This window comes from Pieris rapae, chromosome 8, assembly GCF_905147795.1.
Source record: "Pieris rapae chromosome 8, ilPieRapa1.1, whole genome shotgun sequence".
Taxonomy (NCBI): Eukaryota; Metazoa; Arthropoda; class Insecta; order Lepidoptera; family Pieridae; genus Pieris; species Pieris rapae.
This window is the reverse complement of record NC_059516.1, coordinates 4932573-4960336: the sequence shown is the minus strand read 5'-3', so window position 1 is coordinate 4960336 and position 27764 is coordinate 4932573. Positions and strand designations below refer to the sequence as shown.

Below are 27764 nucleotides of genomic sequence, written 5' to 3'. Positions count from 1 at the left end.
TTAATATTCGAATATTCTTAGCTCGAGTTTAAATCGCAGGAATTGCAGTAGTACAAGTAACTAGCAATGGAAATGAAGTTTTTATTTTATACCATTTGCTCGCGATTGCCTTAGAAGCACGTTCCATTGCTAACGTTGACTGCATGCAATATTTAATGCTTACGTAATGGGCACTGGGCTGAATTTCATATAAATCATTTAACTTTAACACAATGCACGATGAGGCTTACATTTAACACTTAAATATTGCATTCCGTCAAATTACATGAAATACAATTGTTACACTCGCATGATTCATATGCGAAAGTTGATTCTAGAGTTATCCTGCATAACCTACACTTGGATTTAACTCATTTTAAACAGTAAACAATGACCGGTTTTCATTTTTCATTTGATAAAACATCCTAAACGCATACATACATATTTTTGTTAACATTCTGGTTCGTTTTATCATGATATATGCAAGAATGAGAAACTGGCCATTAATTTCGAAAATGTTTTATAGAAGTTAAAAATATGTGTCCATAAATACGCAACTAGCAAGTGGGAGTTCTTTATGAGACGTGGAACATATTTTTGACTTAAATAATGTTATAATTGAAAGTAGAATATCGTAGGAACATAACATCCGTCACCACATCATCAATTTGTGTTCCAGAGACCTGTCTGAATGGTACAGGGTGCGCGTCAGAGTCAACTCGTAAGAATTTCGGAAAATATGTGTTTCTTTTAAAAACGTTCAGATTTGTTGTATCGTGTACCTATACACATCTGCCGTCCAGATGTGCTTTTGTATCTGCTTCCCTCTCCAAACTGGCAGTTTTATTTTGACATTCTTTCACAACACTTAACTCATCTTTCATTTTAATTACTCAAGTACACGTAAAACTGCCAGTTTGAGAAAATACGACAGTTGTTACTACAACACTTTTACTCTTTTACCTTTTGTTTTACAGTATATACACATTATTTGATCTTTCCTACGAATATAATAGAACCATACAAATGATATATACTGATATTTTTCATTGATTTAAATTTGCAAAGCAAAAGACAACTAGTACAATTTCATAACAAAGATATAGCATATACTAAAAAATCAGTACAAGTATGTATTTCCTATTAATACATTTGTACTCTGATGTATACAATTTTACACATCCAATCTAACAAGTACATTCTAAACAAATATCTGGAATGAAACCCTCATAGCCTTAACCTCCACCCGTTAAACCGTTACATGTTGCGTCTCAAATAACATGATGTTTATACTTAACGGAAATTTTTGGCTTTCATTACTCGTTACTATTAAGTCCATAAGTCTAATGTCCAAAGTTCGCTCCAACTGCCATTAACGTGAATCGTCTGTTACCTTAATCATTACGATCCAATGTTCACTTTCACCTGGTTCTCCAAATAATCCTTAATCGCCAATTACATTGAAATCCGTTACTAATTATTCTTACCTTTATCCTTCCCCTTCGCTTTCATTGTCTGCATGACCTTTCAGTATGCCATTGAACGTTTCCATAATCGCATGATTTATTATAACGCTTGAATTAGCATAATTGGGTCTCAGTGTATCGCTTTTATTGAATTCATGGATATCACAACGCTTTTGTAAAGCACATTAATTCCGTTTAGAAATAATGTTTTATGTCGTCTTTCATCATATATCAAAAATATGTGCAAAACCGCCTCCTTAGTTATTAATAATTCTATCGAGAATTGTTATGAAAGTAAATGCCACTTAAGGGTTTTAAGCAGCAAATAGTTATATTCTCTAAGCTCCTATTTAGTAGTAATCATTTGATTTCTCTCACAGCATTTCCTTCTACTACGAGTTCTCGAAGGAACTAGATTACATTTGCACGACGCCGGCAGACAGCGGGATGCATCAATGTGGAAACTTCCCCCCATACAGATACGGGCCTGTTGTGTGTAACGAGACGGCAAGACCATTCTCTTACAACACTCCCACAAATAATTCATGCGTGAACTGGAATCAATATTACACAAACTGTACCCAACGAGGATCGAATCCATTCCAAGGCACAATTTCCTTCGACAACATCGGTCTCGCCTGGGTCGCAATATTTTTGGTAAGTTTTCGCTAAGGGAAAGTTGTAAAAAGTGAAATTTATTGGTAATCGGATTTATCGCCTTTTTAGGTAATATCTCTGGAAGGTTGGACGGATATCATGTATTATGTACAGGACGCACATAGCTTTTGGGATTGGATTTATTTTGTGTTGCTGATAGTTGTGAGTATATTTCTTGAATGAAAGTTGTTGAAATTGTTATTATTGACATTTCATCCGTTAGATGTTATACTTCATGGGCGTAACAAGATTGTATTACTGAGTTTTTAAAGACAAATTGACACCAGCATTAGAAAAAACGGGTGTTGAAAAATGTTGCCTATAGCTAACTTGGGGGTGTCGGTTTTTTGTGACGGTGGTCGTGCGCATCGTAAACATTTACACTCATAATTTTTCCCTAACGCACCAAAAAAACTATAACTTCAATATCGGATTATTTACCTACTATGTTCATTCTTACTGTAAAAACTTAGATCTAAAAACATGTTTCTGATAATGGTGCTATACCCCAAATATAAATAAACCAAAACCGAATTTTCAGATTGGATCATTTTTCATGATCAATCTTTGCCTTGTCGTAATCGCGACACAGTTCAGTGAGACGAAGAAACGTGAAATGGAAAGAATGCGAGTTGAACGAGCTCGATTCACGTCGTCATCTACTTTGGCGTCGTCTACAAATAACAGTGAACCAGCCACCTGTTATGCAGAAATTGTTAAATACGTTGCCCATTTGTGGAGAAGATTTAAAAGAAGAATGGCAAAGAAGATAAGGTAAATAATTTACAAGCCTTATTTAGCTTTTCAAAACTTAAATTCATATTTCCACTTTTTTTTGTTTTCACAACTCAACACTAATATTGTAAAGTTTAATAGACAGCGAATAATTTTATCTGTAAGTATATAATAGAATAAAGCATACATAATATTTTCTATGTAACATTATAATTTCAATAATAACTTTTAACTGTTTTTGAGTTACGCTAAAATGTAATGTAAGTATAAAACGTATGCAATTTGTGGAAAGTACGCAAAAACTTCATGGATTTTTATATAATTTTCACAGATGCGCTCCGCAGACTTTTATTACAAATTTTAGTCCGTACATAATTTTACGACTTTAGGCCCTTCAAAGTTTTAACATACACTAATAGTCCGAGATCCCACTGCAGGATTGGTGCGTTCATCGAGTTTTTGTTTAAAACCAAATTTTTATGTTTATTTATAATTAGGAGAATATATATTTACTAGGTTGCCTATCAAAATTTGGCCGCCAATATTTTTAATTAAATTATTTTGAATTGATTTTTGGTAAAAGATTACGTTCATTTAATTTTTAAATAAAATAACGTCTACAACACGGTAATTAATATGAAGATTCTAAAAAATCACGGTTTCCGTTGCGCACATGGCCGCACCTCTTTGCAGCCAAGTGTAAACAGGTATGATTTCGATATATTTATACGTTTATAACGGATATCTATTAATTATATGTCAAATTGCAGCTAATTTTTTTCTATTAATTTTCATATAAGGGTGCCTAATTATATCTGGCCGCAAATAAGGGTTGCTGGCGGTTAAAGATGATAAATATTTGAGGTAGAGTGAAAGAGAGTTAGCGCGTAACGCGTTTGTCAGACAAGGACAGTGGTTGCCGACTGTGCGACGCTTTTAAGCCATTGCGCATGCGTCGAATGTTAGTGTTCTCAACTGAACAGATGCGGCATTTTTATTCTAACAGAAAATCCACGCTGTTTTGAAGTTCGTAATAAATAAAATAAACAACGTTTTATATTTACATTGTTGTTTTATTTGTGCATCTAAAAATAATTATATTAATTAACGTAAAATAAAATTGATAAAGATGAAGTCGTATTTTTTGTGTAACGAAAAAAGCAATGTACTCGACTTTAATTCCAAAAGTGCTCGCTAATGTTATTGTTTCGTCGTAAAAAAATATAAATATTATGACCATTTATTTACAATTGACTCTACTAATGATTTTGGATGCGCAATGGCTTAAAACCGTCGCACAGTCGGCAACCGCTGTCCTTGTCTGACAAACGCGTTACGCGCTAACTCTCTTTCACTCTACCTCAAATATTTATCATCTTTAACCGCCAGCAACCCTTATTTGCGGCCAGATATAATTAGGCACCCTTATATGAAAATTAATAGAAAAAAATTAGCTGCAATTTGACATATAATTAATAGATATCCGTTATAAACGTATAAATATATCGAAATCATACCTGTTTACACTTGGCTGCAAAGAGGTGCGGCCATGTGCGCAACGGCAACCGTGATTTTTTAGAATCTTCATATTAATTACCGTGTTGTAGACGTTATTTTATTTAAAAATTAAATGAACGTAATCTTTTACCAAAAATCAATTCAAAATAATTTAATTAAAAATATTGGCGGCCAAATTTTGATAGGCAACCTAGTAAATATATATTCTCCTAATTATAAATAAACACAAAAATTTGGTTTTAAGCAAAAACTCGATGAACGCACCAATCCTGCAGTGGGATCTCGGACCATAAGAACATGCGCATTTAATAAACTTTCCTTTTCTTTTTCAAAAAGTGCTATTGAAATCACTTAAAAATAAAAAGGCTATACATAAAGCAAGTATTAACACTATTATGAATAATCTATAGAGGCCATTTTTATTTATTATCGTTTAATTCTACTCATTTGTTTAAATTGTAAGTTTATAACTTACAACAACTTATTAAAACATATTATAACTTATTAAAACTTATTATAACTTAGTATTGTCTTTTATTAACATAACTTTTACACATTTAAAGAAAAACACTTTTTTAACGGATTGAAGTTGAAACCCTACGTCTTTTAGTCGATACCAACTCCGGGGAAATAAATACAGACAATACAACATTTTCTACAGCTGTGATACTTTTTGACATTTAACACCTTTGTCTTCAGTCGCCGTGACCATGCACGCAAGTATGTAAAGCACGCAAAAATTTTGTTCAAATAATTATAAGTTTAAATACAATAATACATAACTTCAATCCGTTAAAAAAGTGTTTTTCTTATTATAACTTATTAAAACTTATAACTTATATAACTATGAGGCAGTTTACATTACGTTAATGAATAGCACCGTGAGAGTTAAGCAAATTGTATTATTGTAGAGTATACCGATATCAACGAGCCCAACTCCGTTGGCGCACAAGCCGGGAAACTTTGCAGTTGCCAGCTAATCGACCGAAACAACACCACCCGCGCTGTCCCAAACTACATCCACAGGTTGTTTGTGTAAATTGTTTTCTTTAACTATATTTAGTAGTAAAGTAAGCAATCTTGGTTACCTTTTTATTTTATTATAAGTATTTTTTGCGCCATGTCTCACTGCCATGAGATATGTGACAGTGATGAAAACATAATTAATTTAAAGATATATAAATAAAAGATATACACGACGAGCTATGAATTTGCTAGTTAGCAAGGGCTGAACAACTGTTGAAAGAAGAAAAGAAAAAAAGCCGCAAATGAATAATCATACCTTGAGTGTTACAGAATCATCATCATCTTAAATTAAACACTAGTGTTCGTGAACAGAGTATGTAATAATACTAAATAAATTGTGAACAGGGTAATGGAAAAAATACGGAGGACGTAGAGGAGCCGCTAAGTAGACCCAGCCTGTTGCGCGTTCCCTCGCTCTCCGCAGCCGATCTTGAGGTAATAAATGAAATAATTTCGTTTAAACCACCTGTGAGTTAAACGGATTTATGTGTTAGAACGCTGGTTGTATTTGATATTAATCTTTCATGATACAAAGTTCTATCCTTAGAAGAGTATTAAAAAATAATGTTATGACCTTAACATCAATAAGAAATACTGACCACATTCGATTCGAAAATATTCTTTTACATAACATGAGTTTGAAAGCATGAGGAATTCAAAGCAATTATTTCAATAGTGATAATTGTCTCTTTAGAGGGATTTGGACTCAATGTAATGTATATTGAAACTATAGTATATAGGGTATATACTTCTGCTGACCTGGCAAACGTCGTTTTGCCAAGTATATCATTTATAATAAAACATAGGGGTTGAAAATTTTGGGTTGTATGTATTTTTTAATGCTGTTGATACAATTGATAAAAAATAACAATTTATCTAAAAATTTTAATAAAATATTTTGGGGTGGACTATCCTTAACATTTAGGGGGTTGAAAAATAGATGTTGACGATTCTCAGGCATACCCAGTATGCACACAAAATTTCATGAGAATCAGTCAAGCCGTTTCGGAGGAGTTTAACCACAAACACCGCGACACGAGAATTTTATATATAAGATGAAATGTCAACGAATTTCAATTAATTTAGAATACATCCAATCTCTCGCTACTATCGCCGCCTTCGCTCGCCCGACGGCGGTCTTCAGTGATGTTTAGCGACACTGTACTACTTCATGCCCCGAACGCACCCCATTTGGCTCACCCCAATAATCTCTGCTCCTCGGAGAAAATGACACAGACCGGTACGTATACTTAAACAATTATCAAAATTCGAAAATGTTTTTACCTTATTTTATCTTCCTTAATCTTGAGAATTTCATTTCCTATGTTAATAATGAGTAAAATTTTATAGATTCATTGAGTCAACGTGACTGGCTGAAAAGCCAAAGTGGTAAGTCTAGAGAGAGTAGATCTAGACTGGCATGAATGTCTTTTCCTTAACCGTGTCTTTTTCCTTTCTAAATCTTTATTTCCGAAACTTTGCCGAATCACAGTGAAAACGTATAGCGATGACTAATTAAACCGTTATAAAACATAATTTAAAGGTTATACAAAAAAGCCCCGTGTTTTATACTGTAAATTTATAGATGTTAGAAATAGAAACGAAAATACGATTTTAATACGATTAGATATGCATATGAAAATATTAGGATTGCACTGTAGTGACTCTTATTTGCGCGGCATAGAATTCGACCTGCCGGCAGAGACGGCCGAAGAGAGAGCAGCTGTTGGTGGAACTATGTCTTGTCAGGAGCTTCTGGCACTCTCTGGAGCTCTATCCGCTGCTCTTCCTACGGGACAGGTGGCTTTGGACTCCTTCTTTGAAGAACTCACCAAGGGCATCAGTAAACGAGCTGGTGACGAGAAGTCAGACACAAGGGTAAAACATTTGATTTAATATTTATACAATGACTGTACCTTTGATTCTTATTCGATTATCATCACTACTTTAAAGGCCGGCAACGCACTTGTAAGTGTTGCAGGTGTCCATGGACGGCGTTAAGCACTTCTAAGTAACCCATCTGTTCGTTTGGCTTCTATCTCATAAAAAACGTGAAAATAAACAAACGTGCTTTTAAATATAATTTCAATTAAAAAAATGTATTAGTCAGGGACATTACTTTGTGGACTTCTTACAGATTGTGGAAATTGAAGACTTTTCTTGTTGCGCCGACCTAATAGCAGCAGACGCCGCAGCCAAAGAAACAAAAAAGAATCGATTTACAAAAGCTTGCTCCCGTCTCTGGAAACGTTTCAATAAATTCCTATCGCTACTAAGGAAGCACATTAAAGCGATTGTCAATCACAAATACTTTCAGCAGGGTATTTAATATATTTATACTTTATTGAAATATATCACAATAAGGATAATAATTAAATCTCTGATTTTTAGGTATCCTCCTAGCCATTCTTATAAATACTTTGTCGATGGGAATAGAGTATCACAATCAACCAGAAGAACTGACAGTCATCGTGGAGATCAGCAATGTTGTGTTTTCAGCAATATTTGCTGTTGAAATGATTCTTAAAATAATATCAGAAGGTCCTTTCAAATACATTTCTAATGGGTTCAACGTGTTTGACGGTGTCATAGTAATATTGAGGTATTGCTCTTCGAGGTCAATTATGTTTTACTATTTTGTTTTCGTTTTTAACTCCCTTCCATTTGTACAGTGCATTTGAGCTTACACAAAGTGTGGGACATGAGCAAGACTTAGCAGGAAGTTCAGGTCTATCAGTGCTGCGTACATTTCGATTACTTAGAATATTGAAACTAGTCCGTTTTATGCCAAATTTAAGAAGACAACTCTTCGTCATGCTGAGAACAATGGATAATGTCGCTGTGTTTTTCTCGTTACTAGTTCTGTTTATCTTCATATTCAGGTAAATATTAACAGCCTCTAAGGCTTCCATTTTATTAATGGGGATTTAAAGGGATAATTTATAATATTAATACTTATAAGCAAAAAATAAAATAAAATGCATGATATAAATACCAATATAAATAAATAACGTCATTTTAATATTGAATTTAAAAAATCTTAATTAATTACATAAAACTGCTGCTATATTAGTACCTTCAACTCTTCAGGGGAATCTTCTACTCTGCCTTCAAATCACTCAGATCCAATATATCCGGTCTTTTTTGATTATAATCTATATTTACGTATTTCCACAAATCAATAATATCTTCAAAAATTTCGACATCCAATCACAGCTTTGTCTCCTTATATTAAATATCATTTATCCCTGTAGTTACTACTTGCTTCAGTAGAATAAAGCAGATGGTTAAACCGATCGCTTTACAGCCAATTCATTCTTTCATAGCAAACGAAGATTTATATGGATCCAAACATAAAACGAAATTTTCTACTTAACTGTTACACCCGCATCCTTTAACCTGTGCACTATTTAACTGTGAGTGATTTCACCTACTTCTTTCTATCCTGTGTTTATATCTCCTAGTTAAACATGTCTACTAAACACTACTATTCACACTATTTACAATATTCTCTTCAATTTATTATAATTTAGTTTTACTCACGCTTTAACGCTTACTACGCTAGTTTTATTTTCACTATCACTAATCATTTTAGATTTAACTATTTCGTTCCTTTCTGTTTATTGTATCAAAAGAAATTAAATAACCGTTCCTTTATCTAATGGTATATTGCGTGGTAACGTTCAGCATCCTCGGTATGAACCTCTTCGGGTGCAAATTCTGCAAGAAAGATGAAGATGGCGATCTTGATTGCGACAGAAAAAACTTTGATACTCTCTTGTGGGCCTTTGTCACAGTATTTCAGGTATTGAACATTTTGAATTAAAGATCCTAATAAACAATTCAAAGACAGACAGAACTTGCAATATACTTAACGCTTACCTTCGGGTCGGTCAGCAGTCAACACTCACGACAGACCTTCCTTTTAACCATGAATTGTCATGTGACGGCTAATCTACTAACCACGCGAGTACACAATCTATCCACTATGCTGCAAGAATAATTATCTAATTATTTTTGAATGTATACGTATCCTATCACAAACTTATACCCTTGCACCATAGTGACAGGCGTTCTGTCGCATAACAGCTAGCATAGTGTCGCATAGAAAACAAATAGCAAGCATTTGTTACAAATTGCTCCAACATCATCTAGTATCACATTCATATAACGAGATATCGTTCAGAAATCCCATACACGTTGACGAGCACATAATATATTAGGTAGCTTTGTTGAGTAGTAGGGTATAGAAAGGTCGATCGAACCGAGTCGCGGATAATACCTTTGTTAGGTCTTCTATGGCCACTATTACAACTATACTCGGGTTTAACAATTTTATCTGTCACTTCGCATGCCGCTTCTATTATTTTACGTCTATTTAAAATAATCTTATAAAATTAAATCTTAAAATAGCATCACTACGCATGTTTTTTTTTTGAGACAATTTTGTTTCCGAAATTTTTCCTGCATACTTGCCTAATTCAAAATTCCTGTGATTTCCCACCTCATTTGAAGCCCTTAAATTTATTTAAATTTTTATCTGCATTACGTTAAACCTCACGAATGCATTATGAATGGCAAATCACTATTACTGAATTTAAAGAATGAACTCTGCACTTTCTTTTCTATACTTTTATGGCATCTATCGTTTTATTTAATAAGGCAGTATATAAAGATGAATGTTAATATTAATATTTTATTGGGGAAGTTGCACAGTATAACATTGTAATAAATACGTTCTTAACAATATTTCATAGGTATTAACTATACTGTTAGTAGTGAATTTTTGCGAAGGTAACACGCTTAAAAGTATTTTAACCTAAAATCGAGCCAAAAAATGTTCTAAGCTTTTGTGTAAGAGTGTTACCATCGTGGACACAAAAACATCATGAGTACGGATCGGTCGCGGCGTTTGCGCCTAGCATTTTGTTTTTCTTTCATTTTCTCATCGGGCTCACCATGCAGTATTCTGGGCATGTACTTGTTCGGTGGTAAGTTTTGCAAGTTCAACGAAGACAATGGCACCGAGAGGGATTGTACTTGCCCTGAGATCATATCGAATCATCCCAAGTGTGAATGTGACAGAAAACATTTTAATAACATCTTATGGGCTACGGTCACTGTCTTTCAGGTAAGCTTTGAAAGACCGGTAGACAGATACACTGTTGATTTATTTGCGACCCTTTTCGATTTACATGCGTGTTTCTCGTAAACTTTTACTAACACATTCAGTGAGAAGTTTAATTTCAACAAGAATGCGATAAGACACGAGAAACTCGGATTGGTTGATGTATTATGTTTGTAATTAGACTGTTAGTAAATAGAAACATTTAGTGAGGAACGCTTTGTAGTTAGTGCATCTTGCTTCGTAAATTGTAAATTAGGTAATGCCCCCTTTTGCTTGTGTACTCCAACCGCCGTCTGTGTTACGTTTCAAACAATGTGATTTTAACACTAACACTGGCATTAATAACACGCTCAGTACTAACAATAATTTTATTTTTATAATTTCCATTTGGTTAACCGTTTTAATACTTTACAATTTATACAACAACGAGGCACGACTTGAACACAATGTGACAGCACACCTCGCTTATTATTTATTGAAATTTTAATATTTTTGGATAAATGTTGTGGTAGAGTAGAGGGCAAATTGAACAAATTGTAATCCCCCTCTGTGATATTTACAGGTGTTGACGCAAGAAGATTGGAACGTTGTTTTATTTAATGGAATGGAAAAAACCAGCCATTGGGCCGCGTTATACTTTGTCGCATTGATGACATTCGGCAATTATGTATTGTTTAACTTACTTGTTGCTATTTTGGTAGAAGGGTTTAGTTCAGAGGTATGTGTTGGTGTTTATTTTTATTTAATATAAAATATCATATTAAAATAATTAACTATACCTTTTAGCGAAATGAAAGACGGGAGCGGGAACAACGGGAATTGGCAAAATCTAAATTATCCAGCGAATGTTTTTCCGACAACAATGAATTACAATACAATGAATCGAATTCCGGATCGAACTCGAGTGACAGTTTTTCTCAGGTGAATTATTATATTTATATAACATGAATCATATTAAACATTCCTCTTTTTATTTTATTTACAATAATTATTTTTTTTAAATAATAGAATGAAATTAAAAACTTCTGGAAATCTGCGGATGATGTTCGAAAAGCCAAAGATGACCCGAATAATAAAGAAAAAGTAATGAAATCTAAAAAAAGAAAACCAAAATCCGCAACGCATAATTCAACGTTATGCAAAGATTGTGCCCACTCCAACAAATGCAATATACAAAAGGTTTGAAGGAACATGATAACTGACTTTATTCATTGTTTTTTTTTAGTATTTAGTCATCTTCTTATGTGTGATCTGTTTAATATGGTTTTTATCTACTTCTCTACCGTTCTGCTGGAGTGTTTGTATGTAATTATTCTTTGTCTGTGAAACTAGCATAACTGTGAAGCTTTAGATCAAATATTATATTTTATTTCTTCTTTTCGTTTTTATTAAACTGATGTATTTGTGTGTACTTTTTAATAAAAAAAATACGTGTTTATAATATGTTTAAAATTTTATAAAATTTACGCTTATGCACTTTTTTTGCCTTATATTTCCAAAATATTTATAAATGTTATTTTATAAAGTATGTTTCAAAAAGTAAATAAAAAATAAAACTCTATATAGTTCGATTAGCTTTTTAATTATAACCAAGATAATTGATACAAGTCTGGTTTATTTTTAAATACATATTATTTCAGGAATCTAAATTGCTAGCATCGAGTTCAATTAACGAACACAGCAACAGCACAGTTGTTCCTATGATCACTCACACAGCCGCGACACCTCAAGACTCGCCGTCCACTACTCTAGAGCCTGGAGCATCATTCAAAGATTTCAACGTAGCTCTTAGCTTGGAGAGATCATCAATGTTATCCAGTTTGGATTCAATCGACCGAACTTCCGTAAGTTTTAGTTCTAAATTGATTACTCACATACATTTTAACACAAGAATCCTAAATTTCACATTTGACAGCTCATAGGGCTTTAGTACGTCTTTCTATAGTACTTAAATTATTGTCCTAAAAATTTGTAGTTTAGAGACTAGAAAAAAAAATATTTATCTTAACATATACATAAGCGCAAATTTATAAATCATAGCTTGACGATTTTATTTTATTCGAGAGATTTTCTGAAATCGTGGGCTGCAAGAGACTATCTCGAAAGCATCTCAAGAGCATGTATTTTATTGAAATATATATAAAACTAATATTGTTAGTTAAGTATATATATCATAGTGTGTAAAATTATGATATATTATTTATAAAACAATAAGTAATGATCACACATATTGTTAATCTAAGTAACAGTATAAAATAATAAAAATATAAGATTGTATTTTTATTATTTCATACCTATACTGCAAGCAAACAATATTCAATAACAATGTTCTATATTGTTACAGTGTACCAGTATACCAGGCTTACTAAAGCCTCCAAACAGTTATACCCTAACCCTCCATTCCGCGGCAGCCGCTTTAGGTGCTGAAAAGGCCAGACTCCCTGTCTCTTTAGCCCCTCCACCTCTTACCCTAGCATTACCACCATCCAGAGCTACTTCCCCTGGTACACCAACAACACCAAGGTCTCTTCCTTCACCGATGATACCGGAGAAGAACCTCCAAGTCACAATAGCTAAAGAGGGTAACTGCCTCAATGTGAGCGATAAATCCAGCTTGCTGAATTCTCAAAGGTAGGATAAGATGTATTTTTTAATTTTTAAAATCAAAATATAATATAATAATAGTCTACGCTACAATCTATCCTGGGCTTTTGATTTATTATTTTAATTAATATTTATTATTTTAAACTAGTCTAGTCAAAAGAGCAGCCTTTTGTGTCTGACACACGATATTGGGGTTTCCGCGCAGTGTCTGCCATTAACATACCGTTATTTATGCACAGCCGGTGTGGCCATCTATGCAGTCCTTATCAGTTGATTTAGAAGATTTGATCAGAAGATCTTATATATGAAGTATTTAAATTATTATTTTTATCAATTCCTGTATATTAAACAAGTAGTAAATATTCTTTAGAAGTCTTACCATAACAACACCAACCCCAAATGGAGAAGACAAATGCAGGGTACAGCGTGGATACAGTTGGAGGTTGTCGAGGCCAAGTTTAAGAAAGAAGAAACAAAGAACGGGCTCAGACTCTGACGCTGTCATACTGAATAATGGACGAGATCACATTGCTTGCAATGGTATTATTTGATTGTATTTTGTCGTTGAGGTTCATTACATTTACGATAGTACTAAAAAAGTACCAGTTGAAAACATATTACACATATATTTAAATTAAAAAGTATAAGAAGTGCTAGGAAGCCACCAAAATTGTCCTCTTTCTATAATAACTAATGCATTAAAATCCAGTAGAGTTATATATGTTTAACGATACTTGCTAAATTCTAGTCAATTATTAGGGCATTAGAAACTTGTAAACCTATTGTTTTAACTAAAATATTAATTCATCTCTCACCATCTAATAATACTCATAAGTTTCCATTTGTAGTCTTCTCTTATATATACTAATGTAAATAATATTCCAGGTTCAAGTCTACGAAGAAATGACATTCTGCTTTCATCGTCTATTGTCATAAAGAATGATACGCAGTCTGAGATGCCTTATAGATCTCGTGGCCAGCTCCCAGTGCGAGTTTTGGCACCACCAGCAAGAAGAGTTTCCGCCCATGCAACACCTATACTACCTGATGTAAGTGTAAGGATTACGTATGTATATTGTTGTCCGACGTCTTTATGGGAGGAGCAGAGGCCGAAAAACCCGAATGAACCCTGAACCTTACAGGTTGAACAAAGAAACAATTTAAACAACCAGGCCTTTTACATATGTTTGTTAAAATAAAAAACTATTTTAATTGAAACTTTACTGTGACAGTTTTTAAATATATTTTTAAACATTTATATTTCCTCATATAATATGTACACAATAATTTTATAGACGCAAGTAGAGACATTTGAATTGATTAATAAATGAATTACAATGTTTTAAAAGGTTATAATAATTAAATATCTTCTATTATATTTCTTAGGTATCCTGGAAAGCTCCAGAGGCGGGTTTTTCATCGGATTCAACAGTTCGATTAGATGGCAAAGCACCTCCCCACAGACTGTCTTTAACAAATGACCTTTTGACAGGTAATTCATTAAACTATGAAACTGTAATCCATTGCTTAGGCCGCACTGCGGTTAAACGTCTCCCTTTCCTGTAAGTTTGAAAAAAAAAACATTTTTAACAGGCAAAAAATATACGCGGTTTTTACTTGCAAAAGATATGAAAGTAAGATAGAGCATTTAATAAGATATATAGTTTTAGAACAAAATTACATACTGTTTCATTCATTCCATTACTAGCACTATACATATTTAGGGCCTGTTTCACAATGTCCAAATAAGCTATTTGTTACTTATTGGTATAATAAATAGTATTCTTGCGTTTCACGACTGTCAGATAGCGCTATACGTCATGAAATTCGAAGTATCTTATTTGGAACTTTTATCTTTCGAATAATTTATGTGTTACATAGCTATTTGGCACTTTATCCATACATTGTGAAACAGGCCCTTAGTATGATAATAAATAGTATTTCAACAAAATCATTTATTAGGCTGGATATTTATTTTATTAAATATAACAGTGACAAGTTAGATTTATGGTATTGCTGCTTTTTGTAGATTTTGATATATTCTACTTTGGCCAATTGTTAACAGTTACCGATAATATTGAATACCACGCGTACGCAGTATAATTTTTTGCTCCTGCTCAGTCTCTTTTACTAGTAGATTCGAGGTTTATAATATAAAAAATAATCAGTTCAAGCGGTTTTACGCGTTCAGTTTAACCGAAAGCGGGAATAGTTTGTAGTGCCGCCTAAGCTAAGATCAAAGAGCTAGCTTAGAAATCCCTTGTGCCGTTACCATCAATCTAAAGTGAGTAATCGGAGCTTTGCGACCAAACCAACAGGCTCTATGGAGTATCTTCAGCTTAGCAAGTGACAAATTGTTTTTATACATATATATATATGACATTCACATTTGTGTCGACGTTTATAACCTATTCCATACTTCCTAGTATGAGTACGTACTTAATATACGTGGTATATATCTATGGCATATTAAACCTTTTCCTTATCTGTGGCCGCGCCTATTTTGCGCGCCATTACACGTTTTATTGCTTTTCAAAACACTCCTATGTTCTAATAACGCTCATAATGCAAAAGTATCAGAAACTACCATATAAAGTGTGGTATAAATAACCCAAGCTAACATATAAATTAAAGTTTAAATTTCGATTTTAGTGACAACAGTGTCGGAGGTGAAAGCGAGTAATTTAATACCAAGCGGTCAACAGCAATTACCGCCCCGAGCCCTTAACGAAGCATTGCCCAGAACAAATAACCAACCTTTGCCATTAATTAAACAAATTAATGAAGAGGTAAGTAAAACTATTATTTGTTCCTTACATAATATATGTAATCGATTCCTTGTTAATTGCGACTTCACCCGCGATTAATCTATAGTGCCAAAATAATTTTGCGTGAAATCCTTGCTAATATTTTTTTCTTTCTTCTTTCAAGTGTTCATGTGCTGTATTATAAGCATATTATACAATGTGCATTACTCAAATATGGTTATTTTGTCCAACAAAAGTACTATCATTTGCAAAGCATTTTTTGATAATAAAAAATGTCATGGTTTAATCAAATAAAACTAAAATATGTGATCGAATCGTAATCGATCGAATAGTTAGAAAAATAGTTATATGTGTGTGTAGATAAAAAAACACCGTAACGTCACTCAAACGTCAAGGGTGGCAGGAACAAATACATATCAGGAGGCAGCCAACATTTTCCTTTTCCCTTACAATGTTTACTTTTAAACAATGTATGATTTTCTATGATTAAGAATGGAAATATATTACTGTTGCATTCAATTCAGGATAGACAAAAGTACGATGTATGTTTTGTTTAAATGTATGATTCATCGGGAAAGGGAATGGGCAAGTTCATTTTTGATGTAAAACATCTATAGCCGCACGTAAAACCGATTTCTGGCGTGGCGATGCATGCCGTGGCGACGCGTTGCCACACTGTATGATATACAGTCTAAATGCAGTAGTAAATTTCACATTAAAAATATTTAATGAATATAATGCTTATTCAACAAATAGTCATCGTTATCTGGAAAAAATCGTAATATTTTATTTTATCATTATAACATATTTATTTCCTATCACAGTCTGTTCTTTTCTGCATATTACTTTTAAAAAAATAATATCGATGTTTCACATCTGCCAGGCATCCCGTGACGGCTCACATTTTATTTTAAATAGAGATTAAGGCTCTATAGCCTAATAACTATTTATTTAATGTTTTGTCCTTATCACACTCGATTATCATTGCAATTAAATAAAAGAAACGAAATAATACAAATTAAATTACATATCCTTAAACCTCACTTCAAGTAAGCTAGGTAAAAGACGAAGATTGTCACGCTATCTCGACCTTTCGTGCGCTTAAAAGAATGGAGAAACTTAAATGCCAAAAAACCGTTTAACCAATTTTCTGAACCGCCAGACAAATGACCGTTCACTAATGTTTTACTAACAACTCGTGTCTGTTACTGATAAACGACGTAGGAAAAGTATATTTTTAAACAAAGGTATCGTCAAATCAAAAACTCAAAAATCGTACTTAATCGTTGTTTAAATTTTTATAACGTATACTCGACATTTCAACAGTCAATCTCTAAACAAGAATGAAAATAAACAAACTGCAACCAAACAAAACCGCAAACTTAGCCTGAATGTCTTTTGTTTTTTAATTACAGTAAATAGACATCTTTTATATTTAGCAATTCGACTAATATTTTCATAGGAGGCACAATTAAATAGTTATACAGGGGAAATGTTAAATAATTAGCTAATAATTTTAAAGTATTGCTTAATGTATTTTACTTAAGTATGTCTTCTCTAACTTGTCAAGTTCTAGCTTCTTCAAGTCCAGTTCCTGTCTTATATCGTTAGGTATTATCCGCTTAATTACCGGAAAACCTTATCACTGGTTACAGAGTCTGACCTACAATGCTGACGTCATAGAAAATGCCTGCCTGAAACTAGTTTTTTAAATACGTACAGAAAGGCTTCATTTAAATCGTTATAGTACATAATAACAGTTAAATTGTTGGCTTTGATTGTACGGTGATATAACACCCAAACAATGTAATATATACTATTAGTAAATTATAATTAATTTGATATAATTTAATTTATAAAATGTAACAAATTACTTAAATGTTTTGGCGTTCATTAGTGTACATTATGTTATATATGAATTAATGATTTTGAATTCGTACTATTTGCTATACCAAAAAAAGTATGTTAAGATAATTAACCTCTGCATTTCATTTTATTCATTCACATCTAATTGGATGACAGCACCTTTGTTTATTATAAGAGCTGTATACACGCTTCTCTACTCGGCTAATAAAATTTACTTTGTACTCAGGGTTCTCTTTTTATAACTACAAACTATAATGCAGCTATCATTTTACATATTAACTTAGGTCATTGCACTATATCTCTATCAACGTACAATATAAAACTGTCATTGAAAACAAATTTACAAATATTAAAACAAAATAAATGAAATGAAAAAGCTCTTTACAATGTTAAACAAAGAAAATTCTTGTTACTCCCACGATGCTACATAAAATTCGATGTTAATACTTTAGAAAAGATTTTCCAAGTTTAAATTACTTACAGGTGGCGATAAACAATGTCTGTATATTCTCATCGAGATTTGACCGGAGCAGATTTAGATTTAAGGATCTTTTTCGCTTTATGGAGCCGACAGGGTGTCTTAAAGAAAAAGAGGATTATTCTCTTTACATATTTTCTCCGGGTAATTGGTAAGTGTTTCCTTTGAGCATGAGCTAATAAATAAGTCTCTCACGACATTTAACTGGCCTTTGTAATACTATAAATATAATATCAATGAAATAAGCGGAGAACGTAGACGTAACAGTTGCGAACTAGGCCTGTATTTATAGTAATGTGGCAGTTTAGTCATTGCATTAATTAAATAACTAACTAATAACACTACTCATTAATAAGCGGCGTATGTAGTTTAATAAGAGCAGTGTTGGCCTAGTGGATTCAGTGTGCGACTCTCATACCTGAGGTCGTAGGTTCGATCCCCGGCTGTGCACCAATGGAGTTTCTTTCTATGTGCGCATTTAATATTTGCTCGAACGGTGAAGGAAAACATCGTGAGGAAACCGACATGTCTTAGACCCAAAAAGTCGACGACGTATATCAGGCACTGGAGTCTGATCACCTACTTGCCTATTAGTTTAAAAAAATGATCATGAAACATTTTCAGAAATCTGTGGTCAAGACCTAAAGAGGTTGTAGTGCCACTGATTACTATTATTATATAGTTTAACAAATATAATACACCGTGCGTTATGTACATAATACATAAAGGACCAAACTTTATTCATTTGTTTTAATTTTATTTTTATTCATTTTTACTTATTATCATTATTACTATATATGTCAAATGCGTAGTTAATTTACTCTACTTGACATTTACTTTTAGTCTCAGGGCTAAACGTTCTAAAATTACACGTAACACACAATATTGTAGGAATTTCAATTAACGGAGATTGCGGATTGTGAGAGGTAGCAATAACCTCTTAGAATTCCTTTAATCCTTATTAGTCTCCCTTTCATAATTTGTCAATAACATGAAACTTCTCAACCCTCCTCATAACCTTTAGAGCAAATATATTGTTGATACTTTAGATGTCCTTATTTGTATGAGATTATATAAGCAAATTGAATAGAATCTGAGATCACAGCCATTTGTGCTAAGTAAGCAGAAGTGAAAAGAATATAGATACTTATTATATTAATACAAAAAAAGCGTTTAAGTATTTGCAGCCGAATCTGTGCAAAAGGGTATAATTAATATTCCAATATTTTTTTAATATCCAATTCAAATATCTATTATTAATAAGATTTTTTTTAAAGATTTCATTTGAAATGGTCCAAAGAACGGAATCTATACATCGTACGCGTCGTATAAATAAAATTTTCAATATGAGTATAAATTGTAAATTAAATATAAATGTAATAGACATATGCCTATAGGTTGTAGATGTAAATATTTGATCTTCGTTTAGGAAAGTACCAAAACATATTAAATTAATTACTAACAAATTAAGTGGGCCATATTGGTTTTCGTCGACTTCGGTCCTATCAAAATAAAGCCGTCTGAGTCTCATTTCAAAATCGTTATTCAGGATAAGAAGATTTTGCACATGGATGGTAACCCGAAGTTGGTTTGACAATATAGTGCTACTATTCATTGCCCTTAATTGCATCACACTTGCCATGGAGCGACCGAACATACCACCAGACTCTAAGGAGCGAGCTTTTTTATCAAGTGCTAATTATGTATTCACAGTGGTCTTTGCCGTCGAAATGTTCATAAAGGCAAGTTTATTTTACTAATTTCAAAGTAAGTGCATCGAATTAATAATATAATGCACCACATTTCTGGCATATTCTCCGCTGGCAGCGAAAACCTGCGAATTCCAATGGAATACGAAGAAAAAGCTTTCTTTCAAAAATTTTGAAATAAGTTTTATTACATTATTAATTGACGACAAATATGTCTTGACATTTATGAAGTTCACGATAATCTAATAACTCTAGAATCGATATAAATTTAATCTTATGAAATCTGATGTAGGTTGTGGCATCTGGAATGTTTTACGGTGCTGAGGCATACTTCACCTCGGGGTGGAATATTATGGATGGCTCATTAGTCATCATATCTATTATCGATTTACTAATGTCTCTAGTATCAGAATCGAGCCCAAGGATATTCGGAATATTACGAGTAAGTAAATATGACTTCATATCGCTTATAGTAACTTTGGTGTATTATACATTATAGCATACTAGATTCCATCGGTATTCCTCACTTTGTATAAATATTTTTGAGACCTTATTGAGTTGTTTGTGACCTAGATTGTTATAATCGCAAGCAGAACTCTCGAACAAATGTGTTTGTGAATTAATGAGATCGATCAGGGAACTGATCAGGGAATAGTTATAGTTTATTTATCTTAAATATAATTTAAAAACAAAAGAAAGTGAATATTCTTAGCCAAAAATGCCTTGATTTTAATAGAAATAAAGGAATATTTACGTGTTTTTATAACAAAACCACATATAAGACGCCTCTCTCCGTTAGAAAAAAATATCTCGAGAGAAACTCTTAAAGCGATAAAATTGGTTTTACTTGACCTTTTAATTTTACAGGTGTTCAGGTTGTTAAGATCCTTACGACCTTTGAGAGTGATCAATCGAGCTCCCGGATTAAAACTGGTTGTTCAAACGTTATTATCATCATTACGACCTATCGGAAATATCGTGTTAATATGTTGCACTTTCTTCATAATATTTGGCATTCTGGGAGTTCAGGTATACACAATGTACACATACTACAATAAAATCATATTTATTCCGTTTATTAGCATAGAAAAGTATTCTCTTGTTAGAGAAACTTGCTAGATGATTGGCGAAGCTACTTCTCCTTCTCTTATTAATAAAAATATTTTATTAGTGGTCATACCAAAACAGATTTTATAAAAAATATCGCAATCATTGGAAAAGTAATAATTTATAACCTTTACTACTAAAGATATATAATAATAACATAATAGGCTTCTATCACTATCGGCAACGATTCATTACATTCTTAACCCTTTCAAAACTGGCGTGCACAATTGTAGACATAAAATATAATTAAAAAAATATATATTAAACTCTTAAGCTTTCCGGTTGAAAACTGTTGTATTCATTTGTTCACTTATAAACTACACATTTTAGTACTAGTAACCCCATCTGTTAGCATATTCTAGCGCTTTTTGACAAGTTGCGACCAGTGCCCGTTCGTGATTTGAACTGTACAGGTAAGCTATTTATTTTATTTTTTTTTAAATAAAAATTAGTGCAAGAAATCATCTGGAAAAATTATAAATGGATATCTAATATTATTAGGGTCATGTGTAACGTAATGTTTGTGTATTTTTTATCACCTTATATTAGTAATCTCGATTTTTATATTTGTGCTCAATTGTTCCCATCAGGACTCAACTGAGTTTTTCTCATTGTTAACGGTTTCTTACGAAAATATGTTTTGTTTTTATTTTTAACGTCTTGCTAATCATATAAATAAGAACAATGTATAAAATTAATTATGATATTGTTTAGGTATATTTTCAGATTCAAAAACACCAATATGTTCTCACCGGAGGCGTTACAAGCATTAGAAGAAGGAGATTTTTCTGACTTGTTGTTATCATCTGATGACGAAGATTAGTCTTATGGAGAATCAATTCGTACAGCACCCTTGGCTGCCAGAGTTGGAGCAGATGTCATTCACCAAAACCAAAGGGAGTTATTTCCACCTGAATCTGATGACGATGAAGGAACTAGCAAATTTTATAAGATTACATTTAGCCACAGGAATATTTAGTTACCCTTGTTTGAAAATGTACTGGGAGACAAACATTAGCATTCCCTCACAGCTAATATGACAAGGGACCGTTTTTTTGAATTACGAAATCATTTACATCTTGTTGACAACACGAAAATTCCGGCTGATTGCAAAGATGTATTTCATAAAGTGAGATCCATTTATGATGCTGTTCGGAATCGATGCTTAGAGTTACCACTTGAACGAGAACTTTGTGTTGATGAAAATATGGTTCCTTTCACCGGAAAACATGTAACCAAACAATATATAAAAGGAAAACCTTGTCCATGGGGTCTCAAAATCTTTTTTTTATGTGGTAAACATGGCCAAGCTTATGATTTTATTCTTTACCAGACCTCCTCTCCAGAACTTGACAGTAATATTGCAAAAAATATTGGCTATGGTGCTTCGATAGTTGTACATCTCGCAAAGAGAATCGGAGAGAGCCAGGGTCATGAGCTTTACTTTGATAATTATTTTTCATCATACCATTTACTACAAATCCTATTAGGGACACCAAACGACTTATTAGGCACACCAAAAAAGCAACGACTTACTTTGCTTTACTTTCGGCGGCGTTTGGCTGACAGTTTGGTGCTACGAGATAATTTTTTTATCGCCAAAAGAGATCGACCATCTAGCAGTAGTTCAACGATGCAAATTATACCAAGAAGGCCAGGAGAGATTCGCCCTGCAGCTGAAATTACTGGTGACAGTGTTGGGCATTTCCCTACACATGACGATGGAACTGGGACTAGGTGTAAAATGGTGGGATGCAAAGGAAAATCCCGTGTCAAATGCATAAAGTGTAAAGTACATGTATGCCTAACTAAAGACAAGAATTGCTTCTTGGCCTTCCACACTAGATAAAAATATTTTTTTCCTAATTATTGTTCATGTGCCAATGACTGATTATGCCAAAAAAATAATTAATGTTTATTTTTCTTTTATAGAAAGAATTAAACTATTTTAATTCATTTATAATTTGTAATAAAAATGTTTCTAAATTAATATTATTTAATTTCAGAACAACTTCGCATACCTTATTCTTATTACTATGTAGGACGAGAGTCCACAATTGTGCACATTAAGAAAAAATTGATTTTCCCGTAAAGTTTAAGGCTAATATTTTTTTATTTATTTTTTTAATAGTGTCCTGATTATACTTTAGACACATGGAATTTACCAAATCCATCGGATGAAAAAAAATAATTCAGGTCTGAAAGGGTTAAAGCAAATCTCAAAAAATCTTCCTTTTAGCTGTTCAAAGGGGCGTTCTTCTATTGTGAAGGCGCCAACATTAAGACTGTGAAGAACAAATCCGATTGTCTGGCAATAGAGGGGAACGTGTGGGTGAACAGGAAATACAATTTCGATGATCTCGGGAAGGCTTTGATGTCCTTGTTCGTTCTCAGCTCAAGGGATGGTTGGGTCAATATCATGTATACGGGCCTTGATGCGGTCGGCGTTGATCAACAGGTTGGATGATACACTCGTTAATAAATAGTTATTTCTGAAAAATGGTTTATGTTTCTAGTTAAATCTGATTTTTTATATTTTAATAAAAACACACTATAATCTTTTTTATCCAATAGCCAATAGTGAACTACTCAGAATGGCGTCTCCTCTACTTCATTGCTTTTATCCTACTGGTGGGATTCTTTGTTCTGAACATGTTTGTGGGAGTTGTGGTTGAGAACTTCCATCGATGTCGAGAAGAACAAGAGAAGGAGGAAAGAGTGAGAAGAGCAGCGAAAAGAGCGTTACAAATGGAGAAAAAGAGACGAAGTTAGTAAAAATTATTCTTTTTATTAATGAATTAATTATTAGTGTATTTTTTTAATATGAACACTGGTTAAAAATAATTAAAAAAAAATGTCCCTCCAAAATATTGATACGAAATTCTATTTGATTCCAGAAATGCATCAAAGACCGTATTATTCCGACTATTCACAAACACGCCTGTTTGTGCACAATGTTGTTACATCGAAATACTTTGATTTAGCCATTGCCGGTGTCATTGGTCTGAACGTTGTCACTATGGCAATAGAATATTACCGAATGCCACCCGCACTGCAGTACGCTTTGAAAATCTTCAACTATTTCTTCACTGCCGTATTCATTCTCGAAGCTGTGATGAAACTTGTTGCACTCGGCTTTAAAATTTACCTCAAAGACAAATGGAACCAACTGGACGTAATCATCGTAATACTATCCATCGTTGGTATTGTTTTAGAAGAGCTAGAGACCAATATAATACCCATAAACCCAACTATTATGAGAGTTATGCGTGTTCTTCGGATTGCAAGAGTGTTGAAGCTATTGAAGATGGCAAAAGGGATACGAGCATTGCTGGATACAGTAATGCAAGCTCTTCCTCAAGTTGGGAATTTGGGATTGCTATTTTTTCTACTCTTTTTCATTTTTGCGGCTCTAGGCGTGGAGCTGTTTGGTCGTTTGGAATGTTCAGATGAAATTCCCTGCCAAGGTAATATTTTCTACCATCTATGACCTCTAATTTTGGTTAGACTGTTAAATAATTTGCTTGGAATTCATAAAGTGGGCCTAAAATTATATATATGTATAATATATAACAATTATGTTTCACTATTACTGTACCATTATTATTTTTAGGTCTCGGTGAACATGCCCACTTTGCTAATTTCGGAATGGCATTTCTAACGTTATTCCGGGTGGCGACCGGCGATAATTGGAACGGTATAATGAAAGACACACTGAGAGAAGACTGCGACAGTACTGTAGACTGTGTGCGAAATTGTTGCGTCTCTACTATTATCGCACCGATATTTTTTGTTGTTTTTGTATTGATGGCCCAATTTGTCCTCGTCAACGTTGTTGTGGCTGTAAGTATTTAAAATATACGTTATGATTCTTCGTATGAACATGACTAAACGTAATTATTTATAACTCTAACAGGTACTTATGAAACACCTAGAAGAATCCCACAAACAAATGGAAGACGAAATCGATATGGACGTTGAACTCGAGCGTGAACTGGAAAGAGAAGCAGATGATGAAGAAGACAGAGCTCTTTGCAGAGCCCTCGAAGAATGTACAGCTCCCCCTCGGCCTTTAAATAAGGTACCTTCTTTGCCCGCTAATTTTACATACAGCGAACCAAAACATCAGATCATACCATCTCCACGCCGCCGAAAAACATTACATTCTCATCACGCTTTATTGCCAGTTGCTCTTCCACAAAGAAGAGCCTCACTATCTCCTCATGCCTTTAGCAGACGGCGACAGGAATCGACAACAGATGCTCCTGCTTTATATGAAGAAGATGCGCGATTCATAGATGCAGACGATGCGGATGAATTAGAGCCAGGAAGCCCACCAAGACGAGACTCTTTCGCCCAAAATCGTAGACAGCGTGTTGATAAGAGAAGTTCACTTCGGAGCGAGGAAGCCAGATTGCTTCGTCCAGCTCCAGTGTTACTTGCAGTTCCTTCGACCAGACAGAGCCTAAGAGATAAAACAAAGCGTAGGCCTTCCACAGAATCTGCTACGCCAAGTGAAGTGAGCCGCGCTTCATTTCGGTCAAACGCAGAAAGGTCCAATCCTTCTATAACAGAAGAGGAAAAAATTAGAAACGTCATAGCGGAAAGAAGAAAGATAGACCCCGTGCGACCGGAACCTGATGACATAGTGGAGTTGTCAGAGCGTGGTTCCTAGTCCAGGCATGGCCGGCCGCAGCAACACCATGAAGTCTACATTTAAATCCACCCCAATGCCCGTGGTCCCTCTTGCTCCTCCTGATCCTCTTCCTATTCAAGGATTTGCGGTAAAAGACTAGAAGCTTGAACTCGGTTGCCTCAACTTGTTACGGACATTTTGTGAAATGAATATTTACGAGTGGTTTTGTGAATAAGTGTTATGTCGTTTGGAATCATTTACACTCCCTTTTTACCTTTACCTTATCTAGTATCTAAGTTTTCTACTTGCGGCCGGTTCAAGAACAGACTTTAATAAGATTAACTTGATTAAATGTATTATTAGGTAGATAGCTATTAGAACTAGTCAATTTGTGGTGGTGGTATATTTTCTATTGATGCTGATGTTTGTTTGAAACTATTCTCGTTATTTAGTATGGTGCTTGTTGTTATTTTGTTCGTTAATTAATGTAAAGACATTAAATTAACCTCAACGAATCTGATGGTTTGTAATGTTACGTATTAACTTGTGTCTTGAATGGATGTTTGTTAAATTTTCTTATCTCTATGTACTTATTAGCTGTATTTTAGTTTGCATGTTTAGACAGCAGACTTTTAAATTAATACAATATATATGACGGGTTTCTGATCATTGAAATTTTAATTTAAGTCAACGATTTGGATAAAGCCTATAAATATTAAAATTGTTTGTGTATATTTAGTGCAAACTTCTAGTAAACGACTGTTTAGATTTGTAGTAAATTAAAATTGACACTATTATTAATGTACTTAAGGATTAATACAAGAACCAAATGTTCGAGAATTGAAAGGTAATTGTCTCACTAAACAAAATTATATTTTCTGAATATAAATGAATTCCTATTTTCATACTGAATTATGTATTTTAACTTAATATTTACTATGAATACGCACATAATGTAACTTGATTTAACTTAAATTATTTTCAATTTTACATTTCTCGTGAACTATAGTAGTCTGATGTAGATTATTGAATTTACCTTCTGAGGAACTCTAATGTGCCAAATAATTTAAGAAATCACTACAAATGACAATTTGTACAACATAACATATGTATAAACATTTCTCTCCACTGTTTTTATTTTTCTAGTCTTATCTTTGTTAGGATTTGAAATTAATATAAACATACAAAATGGTAATTACATCTCCAATGAAATCAGAGGGTTTAACATGAGTTTTATAAAATTGGTAAGAATATCGAGTAAAGAAAATTATTTGAGTCCACGGTGACCGAGGATTTCTCACTTCAAACATGCAAATATCATATTGTTTGCTTAAAAGTTAGTGGGTGATAAATTATAGTATATGAAATTTGGTAGTTGACACAGTATTGATAATTCCTGTTATAAAACTCGAGGTACCATCTGTGTGACCTATAATTTCCTATAGATATATTATATGTGTCGGTAGTAATTGTTACGAATAGTCGAGCATACTAGTTAGGGATGTCAGCAATAAATTTTATACTTCGACTGTGCCTTTCCTATTTCTAATAATAATATAACTTGCGATCAATGGATATGGAGTATTATGTGTGTAGAGTAGGCGTTACATAGAAACATTACTATTGATGTTCATTAGTTTAGCTTATTTCTAAATCATACACGAAAGCTTAAAAAGTATCATTCCAATACGTTCTTTGTCTTCTATTTCTCCTGATACTACAAACTTCAAATACAAGATCCCATCTTACACACAACGTCTTCCAACCTTTAATACTTATCTAAGAATTTTACCATTTTCAAAGAATATATTAACAATAGATATTTATCACAAATCATAATGTAGTTCTTTTCTCACAAGCTCTTAAGAATTGAGTAAAAGGAATTTAGTAACATTAAGAATAGTATTTTCGTGATAAATGAAAGTTTCGTGATAATGTTTATTTTTTCGGTACTGACTGTAATAATTATAAGACGTATGAACAATGTTCATTAGATAAAGTACATCTGTTAACGTAGCTGGTGATCGAGTTACGAACATGTTAGGTTGAAAAATAAATTATAAAAATTAATGGTGTTTTATTTATAT

The 27764-nt window shown here is 33.3% G+C and overlaps 1 protein-coding gene across 3 annotated transcripts in view; it reads left to right on the top strand.

Annotated features, from left to right (window-relative positions):
• The window catches only part of LOC111002828 (voltage-dependent T-type calcium channel subunit alpha-1G), a 114618-nt gene extending 87413 nt beyond the window's left edge, over positions 1-27205 (top strand). The window contains exons 8-37 of one of the 3 annotated variants that reach the window (XM_045629341.1): positions 1826-2102; positions 2172-2264; positions 2644-2876; positions 5267-5381; positions 5727-5816; positions 6468-6621; positions 6732-6770; positions 7066-7259; positions 7519-7702; positions 7773-7983; positions 8054-8263; positions 10347-10512; positions 11072-11227; positions 11296-11430; positions 11518-11688; positions 12150-12353; positions 12854-13140; positions 13484-13653; positions 13999-14162; positions 14500-14605; positions 15766-15902; positions 18231-18376; positions 19775-19967; positions 20227-20376; positions 20802-20963; positions 23281-23499; positions 23616-23808; positions 23939-24508; positions 24655-24884; positions 24958-27205. In XM_045629341.1, coding sequence (XP_045485297.1) covers positions 1826-2102; positions 2172-2264; positions 2644-2876; positions 5267-5381; positions 5727-5816; positions 6468-6621; positions 6732-6770; positions 7066-7259; positions 7519-7702; positions 7773-7983; positions 8054-8263; positions 10347-10512; positions 11072-11227; positions 11296-11430; positions 11518-11688; positions 12150-12353; positions 12854-13140; positions 13484-13653; positions 13999-14162; positions 14500-14605; positions 15766-15902; positions 18231-18376; positions 19775-19967; positions 20227-20376; positions 20802-20963; positions 23281-23499; positions 23616-23808; positions 23939-24508; positions 24655-24884; positions 24958-25716 — 6118 coding nt within the window. In that variant the 3' untranslated portion in view covers positions 25717-27205. Of the gene's footprint in view, positions 1-1825; positions 2103-2171; positions 2265-2643; positions 2877-5266; positions 5382-5726; positions 5817-6467; positions 6622-6731; positions 6771-7065; positions 7260-7518; positions 7703-7772; positions 7984-8053; positions 8264-9068; positions 9187-10346; positions 10513-11071; positions 11228-11295; positions 11431-11517; positions 11689-12149; positions 12354-12853; positions 13141-13483; positions 13654-13998; positions 14163-14499; positions 14606-15765; positions 15903-18230; positions 18377-19774; positions 19968-20226; positions 20377-20801; positions 20964-23280; positions 23500-23615; positions 23809-23938; positions 24509-24654; positions 24885-24957 lie in introns of all 3 variants that reach the window. The other 2 variants (XM_045629342.1, XM_045629343.1) reach the window with 2 other exon arrangements.
• Positions 27206-27764: the final 559 nt, after the last annotated feature.